Source organism: Rhincodon typus, chromosome 23 (genome assembly GCF_021869965.1).
Source record: "Rhincodon typus isolate 14 chromosome 23, sRhiTyp1.1, whole genome shotgun sequence".
Classification (NCBI taxonomy): domain Eukaryota; kingdom Metazoa; phylum Chordata; class Chondrichthyes; order Orectolobiformes; family Rhincodontidae; genus Rhincodon; species Rhincodon typus.
The window spans coordinates 4,829,291-4,853,325 of record NC_063354.1 but is presented as its reverse complement, the minus strand read 5'-3'; the positions used below and the strand labels follow the sequence as shown (position 1 = coordinate 4,853,325).

General features: G+C 40.6%; 1 protein-coding gene across 4 annotated transcripts in view; it reads left to right on the top strand.

Moving 5' to 3' along the window:
• cep112 (centrosomal protein 112) overlaps positions 1 to 24,035 on the top strand; it is a 220,338-nt gene that overhangs the window by 182,619 nt on the left and 13,684 nt on the right. For all 4 annotated transcript variants that reach the window (XM_048610810.1, XM_048610811.1, XM_048610808.1 and 1 more), the window contains 3 exons: positions 2,991 to 3,120; positions 5,306 to 5,398; positions 16,683 to 16,742. In XM_048610810.1, coding sequence (XP_048466767.1) covers positions 2,991 to 3,120; positions 5,306 to 5,398; positions 16,683 to 16,742 — 283 coding nt within the window. The remainder of the gene's footprint in view (positions 1 to 2,990; positions 3,121 to 5,305; positions 5,399 to 16,682; positions 16,743 to 24,035) is intronic.

Below are 24,035 nucleotides of genomic sequence, written 5' to 3'. Positions count from 1 at the left end.
GAAATAATGCAGTTTGATATGGATTTGCACATTCATCCTTTGATCATTTATGATTCTGATTTGGTTTAAAACCAGTCTTTAAACTTTTTGCTTGAGGCCAGTTATAATGTATGCTTCAAATGTGTTCCATTAAATGTTTAAAAATGATTGCAAAATGTGCAACAAAACAGTGATGTGTGCAGTTCTGAATTTTTTGTACAAGGGAACAGGTTATTGTGAAGAACTGTATCTTAGAGCAATTAAATGAAAATGAAAATAACTAAGCATCTGGCTATAAATTAGTTTCAATAAAGTTCATATCAGATGGTGTACTCTGTGCATTTTCCTTCCCTTTAACTATTGCCTACATAACATAAGCAGCTGTATTTATTTTACATGAATACACTGCAGTTTCAAATCCTTCATTTTGTATCATTGGTACCAAAATGTAATCACCTAGTGGTAATGTAATCAGTTTTTTTAGCTGCTAACCTAATCTTTGGACCACCACATACATACACATACATGCATTACATGCATGCACGCACACTTTCTCTCACTCGCACACACTCCAATTCATTTATTGCCAATACAGTGTATGTACATCACATGTATTTGCATGTATATGTGTGTGGGTGTATGAATATAAACATTCTATTTTCAACCTTTTAACAGTTGAGTTCTATTTACATTTTAATTAATTTTAAATTTATTAAGTTTAAATATGTAATATTTGTAATGTGTATTGCATTTTATGAGAAAATTAAAATCCTGTATCTCTTAAAAATAATACAGTTGCACAATTAGTTTCTGTCAGGCACTGCTCAAGTTTACATCAGTATTTCTGGTCCATTATTACATATCTAACTTATACGTGCTATTTAGTAACCAACCAGTAATCTGTTAAATAAGTAGTGTCTAAGATGCAAATCTTGTGCATTTCCACAAGCCTCACTCTTTGTTAAACTGTATGTGTATTAGATGGGGAAATCATTTTCAGATTTAAAGCGTTCTATTACTAGATTATTCAGGTGACATTTACAAAAAGAAGGAAAGATGGGCATTCATATGGCCTTTTGTGATTTTGGGACGCTCCAGACTGCTTTACAATCAATGATATACTTTTGATGTGTAGTCACTGTTGAAACAGGGTGAATTTGAACACTGCAAATAGCCATGAGATAATGTACCATTTAATCTGATTTTGTGATGTTGTTTAAGGGATAAATTTTGGCCAGGATTATTCCCCTGCTTTTCTTCAAAACAGTGCCATGGGATTATCAATATGTATCTCTGGACACCAATCAGGACTCAGTTTAACGTCTCATCTGAAAGATGACGTCTTGTGAAAGTGCAAGACTCCTTTAGTACTGCACTAGAGTGTCAGCTGGAAAATTGTGCTCAAGACAAGACTTGAACCCACTCTTCCAACTTGCTTTGTCACACTTTATTATAACAGTTGATCCCTAAGCTGTGAAGCAACCTTCTTATAGCTAAATGCTTTGCTGCATATGACAATCAAAAAACATTCTCTTTACAACTTTTCTGTAAATCTAATAAACCGTACAATAGCAAATGGGTTTACAGAACTCTCTGAAAACATTTAGCTCCTCCTTCAGTGATAAATGTTTTGCTCATCTGTATAACCTAATACCAATCAAGCAGCACCATAGTAATCATTAACAATGACCTGCAGAAAAATCTGCCAGAACCTGGCATTGCTTAAAGATAACAAAAACAAAGTTGTTGGAAAAGCTCAGCAGGTCTGGCAGCATCTGTGAAGCAGAAAACAGAGTTAACGTTTCGGGTCCGGTGACCCTTCCTCAGAACTGATGGTGGCTGGGAAAACGTCAGTTTATATGCAGAAAATAGGATGGTGAGTGGGGTAGGGAGTAAACGATAGGATAGAGCCCAAAGAGAGAGAAAGACAGTTGGACAGACAAAGGAGTTGCTAATGATCAGGCTGGGAGGGTGAATAGTTGTTAATGGAGACTGTTAGTGACTAACAACAGCGGGTGTGTAATGGCAGGCTATGTGGTAACAAGGCCTGGTGTGTGGGGTGGTGGGCTGGGACATGGGAGAGTTTAGGCCCTAAAATTATTGAACTCAATATGGAGCCCAGAGGGCTGTAGGGTCCCCAAGCGGAAAATGAGGTGTTGTTCCTCCAGCTTGCGTTGGGCTTTGCTGGGACACTACAGCAAGCCAGAGACAGAGGTGTTGGCCAGGGAGCAGGGTGGTGCGTTGAAGTGGCAGGCAACAGGTAGTTCAGGGTCTTTTTTGCGAGCAGAACGTAGATGTTCTGCGAAGCAGTCGCCAAGTCTACGCTTCTTTTCCCCAGTGTAGAGGAGACCACATTGTGAGCAACCAATGCAGTAGATTAGATTCTGGGAAGTGCAGGTGAAGTGTTGCTTCATCTGGAAGGTATGTTTGGGCCCTTGGATACTGGGGAGGGAGGAGGTAAGTGGGCAGGTGTTGCACCTTCGCGAGTTATAGGGCAAGGTACCGTAGGGCTGCGGGGAGGTGTTGGGGATGAAGGAAGTGTGGACCAGGGTGTCCAGAAGGGAACAGTCCCTCCGGAAGGCGGACAAGGGAGGGGAGGGGAATATGTGTCTGGTGGTGGCATCTTGCTGGAGGTGACGGAAATGGTGTCTGATGATCTTCTGGATGTGAATGCTGGTGGGATGGTAGGTGAGGATAAGGGGAACCCTATTGCTGTTGTGGGAGGGAAGAGAAGGGGTGAGGGCAGAAGTGCGGGAGATGGGTCAGACCTGGTTGAGGGCCCTGTCGACAATGGAGCCGGACCTGAAACGTTAGCTTTGTTTTTTTCCTTCACAGATTCTGCCAGACCTGCTGAGCTTTTCCAGCGACTTTGTTTTTGTTCCTGATTTACAGCATCCGCAGTTCTTTTGGTTTTTATTGCTTAAGGATAAACTTGCTATCAAAAATCATGCTGAAGATAGAGAAATTTTGTAATGTGTCATTAGTAGTTACTTGTTTTCTTGCTCCCTCAGATACAGCTCCCTTCAAAAGGAAAAGCAGCAAATGTTGGAGGATCATGACAAAGATGTAAGGCAAATGCAAAATAAACACGATTCTGAGCTCAACTACTTAAAGCAGGAGCATGCGCACTCAGCAGCCAAGGTATACAGATACCACCAACTTTCTCGCCAAACATGTATATATAAAATACCAGCATTTTTTTTGTTTAAATTCACCATCTATCAAACTTTTTGATATGTAAAATTCGGAACTTTTTCAAGTATGTTCCTTCAAATTAAATGTATTGAAAGTGGCAAATATAACTGCTCTATTTAAGAAGGGAAGGGGAGGCACAAAAGAGGAAACTATAAGCCAGTTAGCTGGACTTCTGTCATGAGAAGTAGTTGAAATGGATGATTAAGGAGGTTAAATCTGGGCACTTGGAAAAACTCAAGGTAATGGGGGTGGGGGTGGAGTGGTGAGCGGAGGTGGTGTAAGTCAGCATGGTTTTATGAAAGGGAAATTATTTATATCAAATGTATTGGAAATCTTGGAAGGAGTAGCTTGCACTGTGGGTAAAGGGGAACCTGCTGATACACTGTACTTGGATTTTCTGAAAACATTTGCAAAGATTCCACATAAAACACTATTGTGTAAAGTAGGAGCCCATGATATCATGGTTAACATAATAACATGGATACAGACTGGCAGGCTGGTAGAAATCAGAAGTATGCATAAATTAATCTGTTTCAGATTGACATCATGTAACAAATGGAGTCCCACAGGAGTGTGTGCTGGACCCCCAGCTTTGTATAATTCAAATCAATGACTTGGATGAGGAGGCAGAAGGCATGATGACTCAGCTGATTGTTCACCAGATAGCAGGACTGTCGTACAAGATGATATTGGGCAAACGATTGTGTATTCACTGGAGTTTCAAAGAATGAGCGATGATCTCATTGAAACCTCCAAAATACTTAAAGGGATAGGGTAGATGTAGGTAAGAGGTTTCCTTTGATTGAGGTGTCTAGAACCAGGGAGCAGAAATTAAAATTAAGGGAATGCCACTTAGGACCGAGATGAGGATTTTTATTTTAGTCAGAGGGGGTGAATCTTTGAAAATCTTTACCCCAGAGGGCTGTAGAACTCAACTCATTCTTTTTATATGCTTAAGGTAGAGATTGATAGATTTCTGATTATCTATTGTCTGCAGGGTTATGGGGGTAGTGTGGGTATAAGGCATAGAATCATTTGATCACCCATCGTTGTAGTAAATGAAGGAGCAGCCTCGATGGGTTGAGTGTCCTATTCCTGTTCTTATGATCCATAGATAGATATGAAGGATGATATGGATAGGTTAAGTGAGTGTGGAAAAAATTTGGCAAATGGAGTAAAATGTGGGAAAATGCAAAGTTTTTCACTGGTAGGAAAAATAAAAACACAGGTCTTACATAAATGAACTGCAGAATTGACGTGCAGAGGGATCTATATATTCTAGTGCATGATTCTCAAAAGGTTAGAATGCAGGTACACCAAGTAATCAGGAATGCTAATGGGATGTTGGCCTTTATGAGAAGAATACAAAATTAAAAGTGTTATGTTTCAGTTATATACATCATTGACACAAATATTGGTATACAGTCTTGATCGCCTTCTTTAAAGAAGGATGTAAATGCGTTGGAAGCTGTACAGAGGAGGTTTGCTAGATTGATACCTGGAATGAAAGGCGTGCCTTATGAGGAAAGATTGGACAGTCTGGGCTTGCTTTCCCGAGAGTTCAGAAGAGCAAGGGCCAATTTTACTGACGCTCATAAAATCCTGAATGGCCTTGATGAAGGTAGATGTGGAAAGGATGTTCACACTTGTGGGTGAGTCCAGAACTAGGGAACACTATTTTAACGTTAGGGGTCACCCTTTTGGGATAGAGAAAAGGGGAAATGTTTCCTCTCAGATGGTTGTATGACTTTGGAACTCTGTCTCTGAGGGCAGTGGAGGCAGGGTCATTGAATATCGTTAATGTAGAGGTAGATTCTCTTTAGGCAACGGAATCAAGAGTTACTTGGGATAGATAGGGATGGTGACAGGTTAGCCATGATTTATTGACTGGTGGAGCAGGCATGAAGGACCAAATGGCTTCTGCTAAGTTTATATTTATATACTTGAATATGTTTGCTTGTTTTAATTTGGCAAAATCTTCACAACTTTATTTGCCTTGCAACATCCCACGTTAGCTTAATATTGTCTTCTTTGGGCACACTTTTATTGTGTCCTGAATTTGAGAATTGTGCAGGACTATTTTGTGTACCTTTTGTTTGCTTTTAATTTCCATTTCTTCTTCTTGCACCAGGCCTCTAATGTCATTGAAGAATTGGAACAGAATGTCTTCCAACTGAAGAAGGAACTGCAGGAAAGTGAACATCAGAAACAGCAATGGCTGAGGGTAGGTTCTCCGAAGGCTAGGCTTAGAAAAGGTGATCATGGAATTATCAAATTTTTGCAGCATATTCATGTTCAACTAATTGTGTTCATGTCAGCGTTCTACAAGAGCAAGTCAGCTACTCGTACCCCCTGCCTCTGCACTGTAGTCCTGCAATTGTTTCTTCTTCAGATAGTTATCCAGTTTTCTTTAGACAGCTGTGTTGACCCTGGCTCTGCCACACATTTAGGCAGTCTAGATCAGACCAAACTCTCTTTTTCCACATATTGTTTTTGGTTTATTTGCCATTCATCTTAAAGCTGAGTCCTCAGGTTTTGGGACGAATAATCAATATAGGAGGGAGAAAAAGAGTTGGAAAATGGTAACTAATCTTCGTGGAAATTCGAGTATAGTATGTCTTCAGGTTCCCCTTTATCTGTAAGGATACATACATATTCTTATGTAGAAGGTTAAATTTGCTACTTTCCAGTCCAATGGAACCTTTCTTGAATCTAAAGAAGTTCTCTTAAAATTAACGCCAACCCAACAAATGCAAGTAGACACAAAGTGAGTGAATGTTTAGAGAGCAACTGAGCAGCCCTGCAGCCTGATCCAAACCATGTGTTGGGTACATTCACTGCGTGCAACGTACTTTGCAGCAGTGTTTGAATGTTAGTTGCCGGTGTGCCCCAAAGTGAAGATTTAAAGTGCAGAAGGTTCCTGCTTGTGGGTTGGAGAGGCCACTCGAAAATTCTGAGAGCCTCACAGGTGTCCGATGCAAACATCCGACGACAAGGGATGTATGTGGCTGGTATCCATGCAGCATGCCCTGAGATTTTATTACCCGGAGGAGCTAAGGTGAGCTAGAGTTGGTATCACCCTGACTCCCAGGAATTGTCAACGTCTAGTTGATTGGACAGATGATAGGCCATGAAACTGCATATTAATGAGGTGAAATTTGGTGCTTGAGATTAACAAGTAATAATCCCAGTTAATACGCATCTTGCCACCACATAGTGAGAATCTCATTTCAACACTCAGAATTTACTTGGAAATGCAGCTATTTGCTCTCAGTGTCCAGCAAGGCCTTGTTAGGTTTCTCATGTGATTCTCTTGGATTTTTTGCCTATGTTATTCAGACCTCTGTAAGATTCCACTAAAGTTTCTTCTTCCACTGATGATGTTTCTGCTAGCAAGAATTCAGCTTTTGAGAAAAGTAATTGACTGGCTGTTTGATCCCCAACTCATTGTCCTGCAAGAAAAGTGCATTAATATGTACCCCAAAGGCATCAAGACGCAGTTTAAATGCCTTTCTATCATTTAGTGCTGCTAAAATCAGTGCAATAGACAGTACAGTTTTTAAGGTGCCAAGACAATCCTACACTTCTCTGTCCATTCAAATTTCTTACTTTTCTTTAACAATCTTGTCAGTGGAAACACAATGCTGAAATTCAGAACGAACTTACAATGGAACCCACCCATACCCCATGCCACAAAATCTTTTGTTTTAGGTACCAGAAAATCCTTCCTTTTGCTTCTGTGGCTGTTGTTTGGCCCTGTCTCATAGTGTAGACCATATAAATGTTTTAGATTTGGCAAAATCACTTTTTGCCAAGTTTATGATCAAATTGGCTGCTTATAACTAATCAAACAACTTGCCCAAGTGTTGTAAATGTAACTCCCAGATTTGGCTGAACACAACCAAATCATAATTACATACAACACAGTTGCTTTATCTTTCAAAGATCTTGTTAGTTAATCTTTGAAAAGTTGCTGGTACATTTTTTGCTTCAAATGGCATGTCTTTACATTGTTAAAGTCCATCACTGGTTATGAAAGCTGATATTTCTTTGACATGTCTGGCAGAATTTAACCACATCTTTATACAATCTTGCCCACTAAAAATGTTTTATTATTTTAACTCATCTTTCCCTACGACCCAAGTGACCTATCATTGGATTTTTGTGTGCCACTTGTAAAAATTTGTTGCAGCACCCAAGTGTAACTACCACTTTGGGTTCCGGCCCATTCCTCATTGGCCGGTGTTTGAGGTAAACAGTATTTTCTCATTAGCACCTTGTATTTTAAATAATATTCTCGTGTTAGTTCTGTTTAGTTATTGAGGAGGCTGTTTCTTACAGCTCTCTCAATTTGTCTGTTGTATTTCTGTTAAAGAATCTATTAGCCTCAACCTTTTTACCTTCCTCCCTTTTCCTAAATGTTTTGAAAAGTGGCAGATATCATAGTTATCCACTAAAATTGCCACCTCGTGAATTTTTAATACTTGACGCTCATCTAAATAAGTCTTGATGGCTACCAGAATATAATTTTGGAATTCTTTCATAATCTTGATTTACCTCACGTTGTTGAAATTTTTCTCTAATATTGGTGATCAAGCCCATTGATCTCACAGCAATTATTTTTCCTGTGTAAATTTTACAAATATCTGATCAGGTAGCTGTAGTGGTAGGCGATGGCCTAGTGGTATTATTGCTAGACTATTAATCCAGAAACCCAGCTGATGTTCTGGGGACCAGGGTTCGAATCCCACCATGGCAGGTGGTGGAATTGGAATTCCAAAAGTAAAAGTCTGGAATTAAGAATCTACTGACGACCATGAGATCATTGCCAATTGTCGGAAAAACCCATCTGGTTCAGTAATGTCCTTCAGGGAATGAAATCTGCCACCCTCACCTGGTCTGGCCTACATGTGACTCCAGACCCACAGCAATGTGGTTGACTCTCAACTGCCCTCTGAAATGGGCTAGCAAGTCACTCAGTTGTACTAATCGCTACAAAGACTCAAATAAATGAAACTGGATGGATCACCTGGCGTCGACCTAGGCAGCGGAAAAGACAGCAGCAGAAACAGCCCTGTCGACCATTCAAAGTTCTCCTCACTAACATCTGGGGGTTAGTGCCAAAATTGGGAGAGCTATCTCAGACTAGTCAAGCAACAGCCTGACATAGTCATACTCACAGAATCATACCTTACAGACAATGTCCCAGACACCACCATCACCATCCCTGGATATGTCCTGTCTCACCGGCAGGACAGACCCAGCAGAGGGGGCGGCACAGTGGTATACAGTCGGGAGGGTGTTGCTCTAGGAGTCCTCAACGTTGACTCCGGACCCCATGAAGTCTCATGGCTTCAAGTGAAACATGGGCAAGGAAATTTCCTGCTGATTACCACATACCTCAGCTGATGAATCAGTATTCCTCAATGCTGAACAACACTTAGAGGAAGCACTAAGGATGGCAAGGGCACAAAATGTACTCTGGGTGGGGATTTCAATATCCACCACCAAGAGTGGCTCGGCAGCAGTACTACTGATCGAGCTGGTCGGGTCGTAAAGGACATAGCTGCTATACTGGGTCTGCGACAGGTGGTGAGGGAACCAACAAGAGGGAAAAACATACTTGACCTCATCCTTACTAATCTGCCAGCTGCAGTTGCACCTATCCTTGACAGTATCGGTAAGAGTGACCATCGCACAGTCCTTGTGGAGACGAAGTCCCGCCTTCACATTGAGAACAACCTCCATCGTGTTGTGTGGCAGTATCGCCGTGCTAAATTGGACAGACTTTGCACAGATCTAGCAACTCAAGACTGGGCATCCATGAGGCACTGTGGGCCATCAACAGTAGCAGAATTGTACTCCAACACAATCTGTAACCTCATGGCCGAGCATATCCCCCACTCAACCATTACTATCAAGCAAGGGGGATCAACCCTGGTTCAATGGAGAGTGCAGGAGGGCATGCCAGGAGCAGCACCAGGCATACCTGAAAATGAGGTATCAACCTGGTGAAGCCACCAAACAGGACTACTTGCACGGCAAACAGTGAAAGCAGCAAGCGATTGGCAGAGCTAAGCGATTCCACAACCAACGGATCAGATCTAATCTCTGCAGTCCTGCCACATCCAGTTGTGAATGGTGGTGGACAATTAAACAACTCACTGGAGGAGGAGGCTCCACAAATATCCCCATCCTCAATGATGGAAGAGCCCAGCACATCAGTGCAAAAGATACGGCTGAAGCATTCGCAGCAATCTTCAGCCAGAAGTGCCGAGTGGATGATCCATCTCGGCCTCCTCCAGTGGTCCCCAGCATTACAGATACCAGTCTTCAACCAATTCGATTCACTCCACATGATATCAAGAAACGGCTGGAGGTACAGGATGCTGCAGCCCTGACAACATTCCGGCAAAAGTACTGAAGACTTGTGCTCCAGAACTTGCCACTCCCTTAGCCAAGCTGTTCCAGTACAGTTACAACACTGGTATCTACCCGACAATGTGGAAAATTGCCCAAGTGTGTCCTGTATACAAAAAGCAGGACAAATCCAATCCGGCTAATTACCGCCCCATCAGCCTTCCCTCGATCAGCAGTAAAGTGATGGAAGGGGTCATCAACAGTGCTATCAAGCAGCACCTGCTCAGAAATAACCTGCTCAGTGACGCCCAGTTTGGGTTCTGCCAGGGCCACTTAGCTCCTGATCTCATTACAGTCTTGGTTCAAACATGGACAAAAGAGCTGAATTCCAGAGGTGAGGTGAGAGTGACAGCCCTTGATATCAAGGCTGCATTCGACCAAGTGTGGCATGGAGTAGCCGTAGCAAAACTGGAATCAATGGGTATCGGGGGCAAACGCTCCGGTGTTTGGAGTCATACCTGACACATAGGAAGATGGTCGTGGTTGTAGGAGGTCAATTATCTCAGCTCCAGGACATCGCTGCAGGAGTTCCTCAGGGTAGTGTCCTAGGCCCAACCATCTTCAGCTGCTTCATCAATGACCTTCCCTCCATCATAAGGTCAGAAGTGGGGATGTTTGCCGATGATTGCACAATGTTCAGCACCGTTCGTGACTCCTCATACACTGAAGCAGTCTGTGTTCACAATCAACAAGATCTGGATAATATTCAGGCTTGGGCTGACAACTGGCAAGTGACATTCGCGCCCCACAAATGCCAGGCTATGACCAACACCAATAAGAGACAATCTAACCACCGTCCCTTGATATTCAATGGTGTTACCATCACTGAATCCCCCACTATCAACATCCTGGCGGTTACCATTGACCAGAGACTCAACTGGACTCACCACATTAACATAGTGGCTACAAGAGCAGGCCAGAAGCTGGGAATACTGCAGCGAGTAACTCCTCAAAGCCTGTCCACCATGTACAAGGGACAAGTCAGGAGTGTTCTGGAATACTCCCCACTTGCCTTGATGAGTGCAGCCCCAACAACACTCAAGAAGCTTGACACCATCCAGGACAAAGCAGCCCGCTTGATTGGCACTACATCAACAAACATTCACTCCCTCCACCGCCGATGATCACTAGCAGCAGTGTGTACTATCTACAAGATGAACTGCAGAAATTCACCAAAAATCTTCAGACAGCACCTTCCAAACATATGACCACTTCTATTTGGAAGGACAAGGGCAGCAGATATATGGGAACACCACCACCTCCAAGTTCCCCTCCAAGTCACTCACCATCCTGACTTGGAAATATATCGCCGTTCCTTCACTGTTGCTGGTTCAAAATCCTGGAACTCCCTCCCTAATAGCATTGTTGGTCAACCCATAGCAGGAGGAATGCAGCAGTTCAAGAAGACAGCTCACCACCAGTCCACATCCCACAAAATGAGTAGAAAACAAAAGGTTTTATCTTATGGTCCTAAATTTTAATTGATTAAACTTCAGGCCCGGGTTTATAAATATTGAGTATTGCTTTTTTCTTTAACAACTTCATAGTCTGTAAGCTGCTCTTCTGACAGGCAGGTGTACACAGCTGTACCAGCAGGGTTCAAGCACATTTTGGCCAATTTGACGTCACATCCGCTTTTTAAAATATGATGAAATAGCTTATAATTCCATCCTCTCTGTCAATTTAGGCACTAAGTAAAGATTTTTAGTTAAATCAGAATCATCCTTTGAATTACTAACTCTTCTTTCTTCCTTTACTCTAAACTATTCTTTAGACAAGTCATATTGTTTGATTTACATCTCAGGTTCGAGCGCTCACATTTCCAGTTCCCTTTCTATTCTGGTGTATTTTTATTTCTCCTTTCTTTCTGATTCATGGTATTTAGTATCTCTTTTATTCCTCCAATTCAAGTAGTTTCTTCAGTTGTAACTGAATCTCAACTAATTCCATATTATACATTGATTTCAGGTGTCCCTCCTTTAAATCCTGAATGCTGGACTATCACTTGAATTGTATTATCCTTATGAAGTCCTGCTTCTATCTCTACCTTCATTTTGTACGCTAACATGCTCTGTTTAGCCTTTGTCAAAGAGTTTTATGTTGTTACTTCTGTTACTACCAGAAAAATCTTAGCAACAATCAATACAATTTAAAGTTTTTAATTTGCATAAATACTTGACCCCACAGATCCTTCTTGAACTTCAAAGTTTTTTTTTGATCCTGGATGTGCCCTACTTAATTATAATTCCAGCTGAATGTATTACTGAACAAGTCAGCTCCAAAAGGGTTACTTGGCTTGATAGATCCAAGCTTTGTTTCTTCTTTTTACAACTGTGGAGGTCAGTTGATAGAAACATTCACGTTGCAGTATACTTTTAATTTAAAAAAAGCATTCATTAAACAGAGAAACATAAACTATATTACACTTGATAAAAAGGTTGGAAAGATTTCATTACAAACCCTAGAAAAGCATTCAAACTTTTATCCCAGTAGTATCCTTAGAAACACCAACCCCCAATTAATCTGTATATCAAGGCTTCTTGCTTAGGCTGTTACAGCTGCAATTGGTTTGCTTCCAATAAATTTCCAAGGACCCACTAGATGCTTTTTCTTCAGCTGGCATGTTTCCCTGAAACATACAAACATACAAGAAAAGAACAGATATAGGCCATTCAGTGTGTGTTCCACCATTCAGTAAGATTGTGGCTGATCTGTTTGTGTTTGAATCCCACATTCCCATCTACCTTTGAAAACCTTTGGTTTCCTTGAGTAATAAGGATTTATGTCTCCCTGCCTTAAAAAGTATTCAGTGACCCAGCCTCCCCAACCTTCTGAGGCAGAGAGTTCCAATGTGTCGCAACCTCCTGAGTGAAGGGAATTATTTAGTTTTAAAATACTAATCTTACACCCAATCTTCTCTCTTTCAATCATAAAGTGGTCACTGTTACCTGTCTGAGATAGTAGGAACTGCAGATGCTGGAGAATCCGAGACAACAAGGTGCAGGGCTGGATGAACACAGCAGGCCAAGCAGCATCATAGGAGCAGAGAGGCTGACGTTTGGGGCCTAGACCCTTCATCAGAAAAGGGGGAGGGGAAGGGGGTTTTGAAATAAATAGGGAGAGAGTGGGAGGCGGATAGAAGAGGGAAGTCTTTATTCTGAATTTATTAATTAATCCTGTCACATTACACCACACCAAGTCTAATATAACTTGCTCTCTGTTTGGCTCCAGAATGTAATGATCTAAAAATCTACTTCAAAAGCATTCTGTGAACTCCCAAATCAGGCTGGTACTCCCAATCTCAATATAGTGTGGCGCTGGAGGAACACAGCAGGTCAGGCAGCATCAGAGGAGCAGGAAAGTCGATGTTTTGGGTCGGGACTCTTCATCAGTCCTCTTATCCTAAAAATATGACCTCTCATTCTAAACTGCCTCATGAGGAAGTATCCTTTTTACATTGTTTTGTCAATCCCTTTAGCATTTTATATACCTCAACTAAATCTCAGTACTGGGAAAGTGAGGCTGTACCACTGGGATGGTCTACATCAAAAAGACAAAACCAAAGGCATGTAGCATTCGTAAGCAAGTGAACAAATTGATACTGCACACTGAAGTAAGTATATAGGATATGACAGCCATACCTTGGTGTGGTTGTAGGATGACAAGGATTGGGACCTGAATGTTGAGGGCTGTATGACATTAAAGTAGAATAGGAAGTTAGCTTACGGTGGAGAGATAGCACTTTTAATCAAGGATGGCATTTGTGCAATAGTTAGAGATGATCTTCATTCAGGATATCAGGATGTAGAACTGGTTTGGGGGAGATGAGAAACAATAGGGTAAAAAAAGTCACTATTAGTTGTGTGCAGGTTCCCTAACAATAATAACAATTAAGGACAAAGTATACAAGAAGAAATATTTGATACTTATGATAAAGAGACAGCAATAATTATGGGTAACTTCTACATATAAACTGGAAAAATTAGATTGGTTGTACCAGGAGACAGCAAGAACTGCAGATGCCAGAAGTCAGAGCCGATACAGTGATGATGTTTCCTTGTGAGGCAGTCTAGAATGAGAGGTTTTAGGATAAGAGGTAGTAAGGTAACAGGTTTAAAACAAAGATGAGAAGGAATTATTTCTCTGAAAGGGTCTGAATCTGTGGAATTCACTACCCCACATTGTGGTGGATGCTGGATCATTAAGTAAATATAAGGAGGAGAGAGACAGTAACGAGTTTGAGGGTTATGGAGAATGGGTAGGCAAGTGGAGCTGAGACCAAAATGAAATCAAGCACGATTGTATCAAATGGTGGAGCAAGTTCGAGGAGCTGAATTGCCTGCTGCTGCTGCTCCTAGTTTGTTTGCTTTTATGGAGTTCACACACTTAGAACCATGCTGTAGCCTTGACCCATCACCTGTCCACCCATCCTTAATGCATTTTTTAATTTATCACCAATTTGTGTACTATTTTAACAATTAAGAGTAGAATAGATCATAGCCACTTGTCAGGTACTAATCAAACAGCGAGCTGCTTTACTTGTTGTAGACCAAGAGCCATTTCCACATTCTCAAATTTGCACTGTTTCCTTAGCTGCACTCCTTTTCCTGAAAGCCAAAACATACAGCAAACTAAACTTATTCTTATTTTGATTTCAGAACAAGCACACAAGTTCCCTAACCTCAGTTTCTAGCATTCTTGCAGCAATTTTTACTGGAGAGTTTAACACTCCTGCCTCCACTCTCTGGTACACAGACTCACACAGAGATTGACTGACTCCCTTCTGGGTTTTTCTGTGTCTCTTGTGTATCACTGTACTCCTGTCAACTAGGCCATAAAATATTGGAACAGAATTAGGCATTTTGGCCCATTGGATCTACTCACAGTCAAAGACTCGGCCTCCATAGCCTTCTGTGACAATGAGTCCCACAGATTCACTACCCTCTGGCCGAAGAAATTCCTCCTCACTTTCAGTTCTAAACGGGTTGACCCTTCACTCTGAAGCTTTGCCCTTGGGTCCTAGTCTCTCCTGCTAGTGGAAACATCTTCTCCATATCCACTCTATCTAGACTGTCAGTATTCTGTAAGTTTCAATGAGACAACCCCAGCCCCCCAATCCTTCTAAACTCCACTAAGTCCTCAGCCACTCCTCATACGACAAGCCCTTCATCCCTGGGATCGTTCTCATAAGCCTTAGCAAAGTAGCTTAGTTTTCATAGAATCCTTAGTGTGGAAACAGGTCCTTTGGCCAACAAGACCACACCAACCCTCAGAGCATCCCACCCAGACCCATCCCCCTAAAATCCACCTAATCTACACATCCCTGAACATTATGGGCAATTTAGCATGGCCAATCCACCTACCCTGCACATTTTTGGACTGTGGGAGGAAACCGGAACACCCGGAGGAAACACCCGCAGGCACGGGGAGAATGTGCAAACTCTGCACAGACAGTCGTCTGAGGGTGGAATCGAACCCGGGTCCTTGGCGCTGTGAGGCAGAAGTGCTAATCACTAAGCCACCATGCCGCCCATATCCTACCTTTTTTAACGTACTAAATTACTAACCCACTTCTTCACTTCAAAGGTTATAATACTCTCATTAAAAAATGCTTGTATATAAACAGACTTCCTGACTCTGTAAACCAAGCTGACATGAATTCTTAAACTTAGAGTTATACAGTGTTCCTAACAATACAATCATGGCTTTTAGAAATGTATGAAAAAATACCACTTGAGAATTAAGGGGCAAATCTGATTTTGGTATTGCATAAATAAATGTGAATATTGCGTTTTTGCAAAAGATGGATGAGAGAATATATTGGAGGATAACTATAGAACCATTTCTAAATGATTCTAAAGAAAACTATTAATATTCAAGTTCAAATCAGTTTTGCCAGATTGTATGCACTCTGGACTGTTGATGAGTTGGAGAAGCATAAACTAGCCAAATTGATCTAAAAACAGAATCCATAGTTAGAGATCAAATTATTGAGTAATTGGACATGTTGAGAATAAAGATATTCAGCATTTTCATTGAAGGCAAAAACAGAGTTAACATTTTGGGTCTGGTGATCCTTCCTCAGAACCCTTCCTCTGAGGAAGGGTCACCAGACCCGAAACGTTAATGTTTTTTTCTTTACAGATGCTGCCCGACTTGCTGAGCTTTTCCAACAACTTTGTTTTAGTTCCTGATTTACAGCATCCGTAATTCTTTTGGCTGTTATTCAGCATTTTCATTGCCTTTTTGGAAGAGATTTTTAAATTGATTAAATTAGATGTAATTTTTTTTTTAAAAGCTGTTTAATAAGGTAAAGATGACTTCCTGTACTTCCCCACAGATAGATACAGTGTGCTTGATTTGTGTTCTGGGTCGATTTTATGGCCAGCTCATTGACTTGGTCCATTCATACACCTGCCCAAACTTTGTGCTGAATAACAGGGGTGAATACAAAAGCACAATGAATTTATCTATTATAATCTTTTCCATACCTGTGTAACCTTCATCCATTTGTAAGAATGTTTTCACTGTGCATCAGATCAGTGTGGATTGCTCAAATTGTTTTTAATTACTCTTCTCTCAATCACTTTAAGGCCATTCTTTACTATATGCTTCCCTACTTGCTAGTATATTCTCATTACACTTGGTATGGCTTTCTATGTTAAAGGTGCTATGTAAATGAATTATTGTTGACTTCTGTTGGCATCACCCAAAAGAGGCCAGACCTCTCCTCACATACAGGGAAGGAACATCAGATGAAGAACCTTTCTTACTGCTGCTGAGAGACAGATTTACGGCAGTAATGAGCGAAGATTAGGAGCAGGTCACTTGCCTACCTGATTTCCAGGTCGCATGTGGTGTAGTGTATCTGATGTAGAAAATTGGGTGTAGGGGTGGCAGTTGAGAGTTTACCCTTAATAATATAGACAAGGTCACAAACCATTGATTAAGTTTTTTTTTAGTTTGCTAGTTGTTTAAAAGATAGGTTGACTCAGCAAATGCTAGTTGTAATTTGAGAGCATTAGCTTACAAATTTTTTTACATGAATGAATGAATGGATGTTTGTTTAAGGTGTCATTTCTTTTCAGAACCAAATGGGAAAGTTTGAACAAGAAAGGCTGCATTTGGAGCACCTTTATGAAAAGAAGGTAATGAAGTATACTGCAGAGCAGTGAAAAGACTGTTATTACACAATTAGTACCATTGACAACGTGGAAACTACATAGGGGGCATCAAAGGTTGTACATATATTAGTAATTGGATTAACTGCTTCATCAAAGGTAACTTCTAGCCCATGTAAGGAGAGAAGTTCACTTGTGATGCCTAACAAATCGTCAAATTGCTGTGAATAATTTGCAGTTTAATTGATGGCTATTTATTTCATTGTGTTTAATGAACCTGCTAAAAGAAACAAGATTGGGAGGACAGTTTGCTGTTTCAGTTTGAATTCCACATATACAAAACATTCTAGCAATAGTTGTAAAAAATATGAATGTTTCAAATTTGAAATTATGTTAAGAGTCCATTAAGGGGAATTGAAATGATTCAATGTAGTGGGTGTGAATTTTCATTTTTTTGTTTTATTATCATGGTGCAAACGACGTGCTGTGCATTTACTCTTTCTTTGTAAATAGATGAGATGTTCAATAAGTTGAAAGGTATACACCTCCCAAGAACAATGAGGTTTACCTTAAAAGGGACATCATCACTATGAAAAAGCATTTGTCAGATGTTTTATTATTTGCTTCCATATACACTGTACAGTCTAATTAATCACAGTGTAACATATATTGCATTACATGAATGGTATTTTGACAAAAATGACACCATGCACCTCTGTCTTTTCTGAAAACAGTCAAGAAATTCATCAGGGAGATAGCAAGAACTGCACATGCTGGAGTCAGGGCTAACAAAGTGTGGAGCTAGAGGAACACAGCAGGCTAGGCAGCATCAGAGGAATAGGAAAGCTGACTTTTCGGGTCGGGACCCTTTTCTGAAGGAAGCTTTCCTGTTCCTCTGATGCTGCCTGGCCTGCTTTGTTCCTCCAGCTCCACTCTGTTATTATCTCAAGATATTTGTCACATGTTTATTTTAGAAACAGTATCCTTTCAACTATAAAGTAAAAGGAGCAGGAAATATTTTCTTTTCTGAATTTGGATTACCTGAAATAACCATGGATGCTGTTGTAACATAACACTTGCCTTATGGGAAGCATTGAAGTGGCACCATTAAGCCACTAATCGCAAATGGTGCATCCTAAAGAATTCTACATGTGTGCAACACACCTGCTTTGCGTTAACAAATTGCTGCTTTCTGTCCCAATAAAACTATAACAGACTGGCAGTAATGCAAAAGCTGTAGAGTCCAGGAGTTAGAACAGCTGAAAGAATTTTTCGTGCTTTTAGACACTAGAAAGTGATAGCCAGTGTTTCCTCTAGAGTGTTTGCTGGAAGTATCACAAGGCTGAAGAGTACCTCTAACTGTCACTAATGTAATAAACAAGACTCAATAGATGCTAAATGAAAGAAATGCTTGACAACTTGGCTTTTGAAAGTATTAGTGATGTGAGAGCTGTGCCTATAAAACACAGATGAGCATTGAGATGGGTGCGATGTTTGCAGTAATGGGCACTAAAACTTGAAATGCGCCTTTTAAAATAGTCATTGCCGTAAGAAAAAAAAACTTTGTTTAGTTTGTTACAGAGATAGTAGGGACTGCCGATGCTGGAGAATCTGAGATAACAAGGTGTAGAACTGGATGAACACAGCAGGCCAAGCAGCATCAGAGGAGCAGGAAAGCTGACGTTTTGGGTCTAGACCCTTCTTAGGGTCTAGACCCTTCTTAGGGTCTAGACCCGAAACGTCAGCTTTCCTGCTCCTCTGATGCTGCTTGGCCTGCTGTATTTATCCAGCTCTACACCTTGTTATCTCTTCACACTTAGTTTATTTTGTTGGAAATAATTCCTTCCCTTTTATACATTTGGATCTGCAACCACCATCTATGACCCAACAAGATATGTAGAGAAACCTGGTCCATGACCATTACAACACCAGTAAACAAACTGCTTGGATGCAGTTTGGAGTGTCTTGGGAAGTAGAGCCTAATGTCTTTCTCCTTTCATGCTCTGCCTATTACCTTTCCAGATCAATATGACCGAAAGCAGGAAGACCATAGGATGTAGGAGCAGAAGTAGGCCATTCAGCCCTTCAAATTTGCTCTGCCATTGATTGAGATCATGGTGCATCTGATAATCCACAATTTCCTACCTTTACCCCATAACCTTTGATTTCTTGAGTGGTTAAAAATCTATCTCTCTTAGTCTTGAATATATTTAACAACCCAAACTCTGCGTTAAAGAATTCAGCAGATCCGCTGTAGTCTGAGGGAAGAACCTCCTCCTCATCTCTGGCCTAACATCAGTGACCCCTTACTCTCAGATTATGCCCTCTGGTCCTAGACTCTTCTACAGGTGGAAAGAACCTCTCTGTATCGACCCTGTCAAGTCCCTAAGAATCCTCTGTTTCTATATGGTCACCTCTCATTCTTCAAACCTCCAATGAGTACAGGGCCAATTTGCTTACTGTATATTCATAAGACTGCCCCTCCCTACTCAGGGTGAACCTTCTCTAGACTGCCTCTAATGCCAGCACACCTTTCCTTAGATAAGCGGACCAAAACAATTCACAGAATTCCAGATGTAGTGTAACTACTGCCATGCATACTTTTAGCAATATGTCTTTATAAGACCGTAAGAAATAGGAACAGGAATGTAGGCCATTCGGCCCCTCAAGCTTACTTTCCCATATTTCCTCTGTAACTCTTAATTGCCCTTCTGATCAAGAATCTATCTATCTCAGCCTTAATAATACTCTGTGGACCCTGTTCCCACATCTCTCTGTGGCATAGTTCCAAAGATACTCAACCCTCCGAGAGAAGAAATTTCTCCTCATCTTAGTCTTAAATTGGCACCCATTTTATTCTGGGACCATGCCCTCTGGTTCTAGACCCTCCCATGAGGGGAAACGTTTACCTTGACAAGCTCTTAAGAATCCTATATGTTTCAATGAGATCTCCTTTCATTCTTCTTAAACTCCAGTAGAGTCTCAACCTATTTAGCCTTTACTCATGAAGACAATTCCTCCATACTGGAGATCCATGCTCATGTTATGGGTAGAACGCAGAAAAGTGGATGTGAGCAGTGTTGAATCACCCAGGAGCCTACTGATGGCAGAGCAGGCTCAAAGGGACAAACAGCCTACTCCTGTTCTTATTTCTTATGATCTTATAGTCTGTGCCTTTCCTGAACTACCTCCAATGAAATGATATCTTTCCTTAAATAAGGGGACCAAAATTGCTCATAGTACTCCAGATGTGGTCTCACCAGCAGCTTGCACAGTTTCAGTAAGATTTCCCTTAAAATAAGAGACAAAATTCCATTAGCCTTCCTGATAACTGCTGCACCTGTGTTCTGACTTTGTGTTTCAAGTACCCCTAAACCCTTTTGTGTTGCAGCTTTCTGTAGCTTTTCTCCATTTAAATAATACTTTGATCTTTTGTTCTTCCTTCTAAAATGAACAACTTCTTATTTTTTGACATTAAACTCCCTTTACCAACTTTCTGACCACTTAACCTATCAATATATCTCTGTAAACTGTTTATGTCACTCTGGCACCTTGCCTTTCCACCTATTTTTCTGTTGTCTGTGAGTTTGGCTACATTCATTCGCTTCCTTGTTCCAAATAATCCTCCTTGAAATAAAGGCCAGTGTTCCATATGCCTTCCCTGTTACCTGCTGAACTTATATACTAACTTTTTGTGAATTCTACATGATAACTCTTAAATCCCTATGTACTTTGGCTTCCTACAGTCTTTCTCCAATTAAATAATATTCAGTACCTCTACTCTTCCTGCTAAAGTGCATAACCTCAAATTTTTCCATCTGCTGAGTTTTATCCATTTGCTTAACCCGTGAATATCCATCTGCATATTATTTGTGTCATCCTCACTACTTGTCTTCCCATCTATTTTTGTGTCATCCACAAACTTGGCAATAGTAGATTTGCTTTCCTCGTCCAAGTCTTAAGTATATATTGTAAATAATTGTGGCCCCCAGCGCTGATCCCTGTGGCAAACCTCCAATTACAGGATGCCATCCTTAAAATTCCCTCCTTGTCTTAACTCTCTCTCTATTCGTTAGCCAATCCTCCATCTATGCTCATCTACCACCTCAACATCATGGGCTCCTATTAAGTAGTATAAAGTGTTGTGCCTTATTTAAATGCCTTCTTGAAATCCTTTGCTTCCCCTTTATCCTGCTTGTTCCCTTCTCAAAGAAATCTAATAAATTTGTAAGGCATGATTTTCCCTTCTGAAACTCATGTCAACTCAGTGTGATTTATATTATCTATTTCTAAATGCATTGCTATTACATTCTTTACGGTAGGCTCTAAAATTTTGCATTTTTGTATCCTTCCCGTTTTGGATAAAGATATTACATTCACAGTTTTCCATTCCTCTAGCACTTTTCCAGAACCTGATGATTCTTTGAAGATTACTACTGTATATATCTATAGCTAATATTTTTAATATCTTAGGATGCATCTCATCAATCGAGGCCACCTATTAGTCTTTAGCTACTTAGTTTCCTGAGTTCTTTTTCTCTAGTGATAGTTATTGTATTTACTTCCTCTTTTCCTTTTCTCCTTCTGCTCCTTGATTATTTAGTAATTTTGGGATACTATTAATGTCGTCCACTGTGAAGCCTAATGCAAAATAGTTATTCAGTTCCTGTGCCATTTCCTAGTTCCACACTATTATTTCTCCAGCCTCATTCCCTATTAGTCTATGCTTGCTTTGGCCTCTGTTATAGAGCGGAGGTTGACCCCCTCTGAGAACTAAAACTGAAACACCCAGAGAGGCTTGCCTTGCCCTACAATCTGTTAAAAAGTGGTATAACCTGCCTCTCAACCCCCAATCTGTTATAAAGGAGTGGTTAAATGAACTAAACTCCTGACACTCACTCAATAATCAACAAGTAACAATTTATTTATCTAACTCTGACAGTGAACAAATTAACTGAAATTCTAACAAACCAAATAATTCTCATCTAACTACCAAGTATTCCCAACTAAAATAAGATTCTAGTGGTATACTGTTTCAATAACTGTAAGTCCCACTTATATAAAACCGAAATAAAGCAATACTTGAACTTAGTCTCTTGAAATCACAGCCAGCTTTTGTCTTCTGGAAGATTCTGTGCCTTGTCTGTTGATCTTCTGTCAGGAATGTTCTCTCTATGAATTTTTATGTCAGGAATATTAGCTAAGAATGCCGCAGTACCTTTATTAATTAGATGATGCTTTCTCTAAGAGCCGAGAGAGCTGATTTCTTCCCAGACGGCTGTTGATTCTCTTCCGATTTTCCAAATGCCCTCATTTTTTTACAACCTTGATGACATATCAGTTTCTTACAATAGGATTTGTCCTTTGTTTTCAAAACCATCACATTTAAATTTAATTGGTTTTTGGTATCTAAGAGCCTGGTTTAAATTAATTGGCTAAATTCAAGTTTGTTGCCTTAATAAAAATGCTTCTTTGCCTGCTAACAGTATAGCCGTTTGACACAAATGTACAATTCAGCTGCTTGGTGCACCTGCAAACCCACAAGCTGCCCACAGACCTTTTTTGTCTTTCCAAGTCCACATCATCTTTTAAAGGGACCATGCACTGCCCTTCCGCCCCAATCATTTTGCAAACACTGATATTTTAAAAACACCAAATTTTGACATTCTGCCTTCCAATCCACAAGTACTGTACCCAACTTCGCAATACTTCTCTCTTCCATTTCACACATATAAAGAATCTCTTGATGCCCATCTTGATATTATTTGTAGTTTACCATAAAAAATTTATTGTCCTATAAAATCTCATACTTAATCTAATACTTAATACCAGCAATTCTTTTTCAGAAAGAAACAAGAAAAACACTGGCGATTAAACACAAACTGAAGACCTTACTTTTACTCTAAAGAATAAAAAAGATCAACTTCTTTTCCTACACTGACATCACACTGTGCTGATTTCACTGCAGGTAGACCTCTCAATCCAAGCTCTGTTCCGCCTTTGCTCTGAATTCCAACTTGTACCAAATTTCCAATTCATTCACTTGGCCTTTGTCTCACTCAAAATCTCCCTCATGTTGCCCATGCTCATTATTGACCCATAACTTTACAATACAAAGGATTTCAGGCACTGCAAAATACTTCCACTCAAGGTGTCTGTCTGTATTTGTGTTTTAAAGGAACTTATTAATTTTAACTTGACACAACTGTTCAAGCTCAGATTATTATTAGAAATTTTATTATTCACGCTTGCTAAATCTAATTTTTCAGCAGCATCAGGAAACATACAATTCATAACAAATTTCTGCGTTAAGGTGGATGATACACTAAATTCCGAAAAAACTGAATATGGTGGTACATAGAGATCTGAGGGCTACTTGTACAGTCATGCAGTTCTTATATACGTATAGGTCAAAGACTGGACTACACCATTATGTCCCAGCTATTCAACCCAAGAATGCATATTAAACTGGGCATATTAAATTTGTCCACTGGCCTGCTTTGCTTCTTTTTTTCTCCACTAGCCTTTTCCCCTGCTGATTTTTACATGAAAGGAATAGAAGTGTTAATTGTGTCTTAAATGGTCAGTAAACAGCTACATTGGTTAACATAGACAGTTTAAATGAAGGGAGAAAGAATAGTTAGAAATCCTAGAATCTCTACTGTGTGAAAGAAGGCCATTTGGGACCTCGGGTCCACACTGATCCTCCGAAGAGCGTCTCACCTCACCCACCAAAATCCCTGTAACCCTGCATTTCCCATGGCTAATCCACCCAGCCTGCACATTGCTGGACACCATGGACAATTTAGCATCGCTAAATCCCCTGCACATCTTTGGACTGGGAGGAAACCAAGCAAATAAGAGGAAACCCAAGCACTCACGGAAGGATGTGCAAACTCCATACAGACTGAGTTAGTACTTTTTCCAATTTCCAGGAATGCAATGCCACTAGGGAGGGAGGTAAAGTCAGCTTGACATTAATCATAAACTCATGGAAATGTCTTTGTGGCTGATCACAGAATCCCTACAGTGTGGAAACAGGCCCTTTGGCCCAACAAGTCCACACTGAACCTCAGAGCATCCCATGCAAACCCATCCCCCTGTAACCCACCTAATCTACACATCCCTGAACACTATGGGAAATTTAGCATGGCCAGTCCACCTACCCTGCACATCTTTGGACTATGGGAGGAAACTGGAGCGCCTAGAAGAAACCCACACAGACACAGGGAGAATGTGCAAACTCCACACAGACAGTCGCCCGAGGGTGGCATCGAACCTGGGTCCCTGGTGTTCTGAGGCAGCAGTGCTAACCACTGA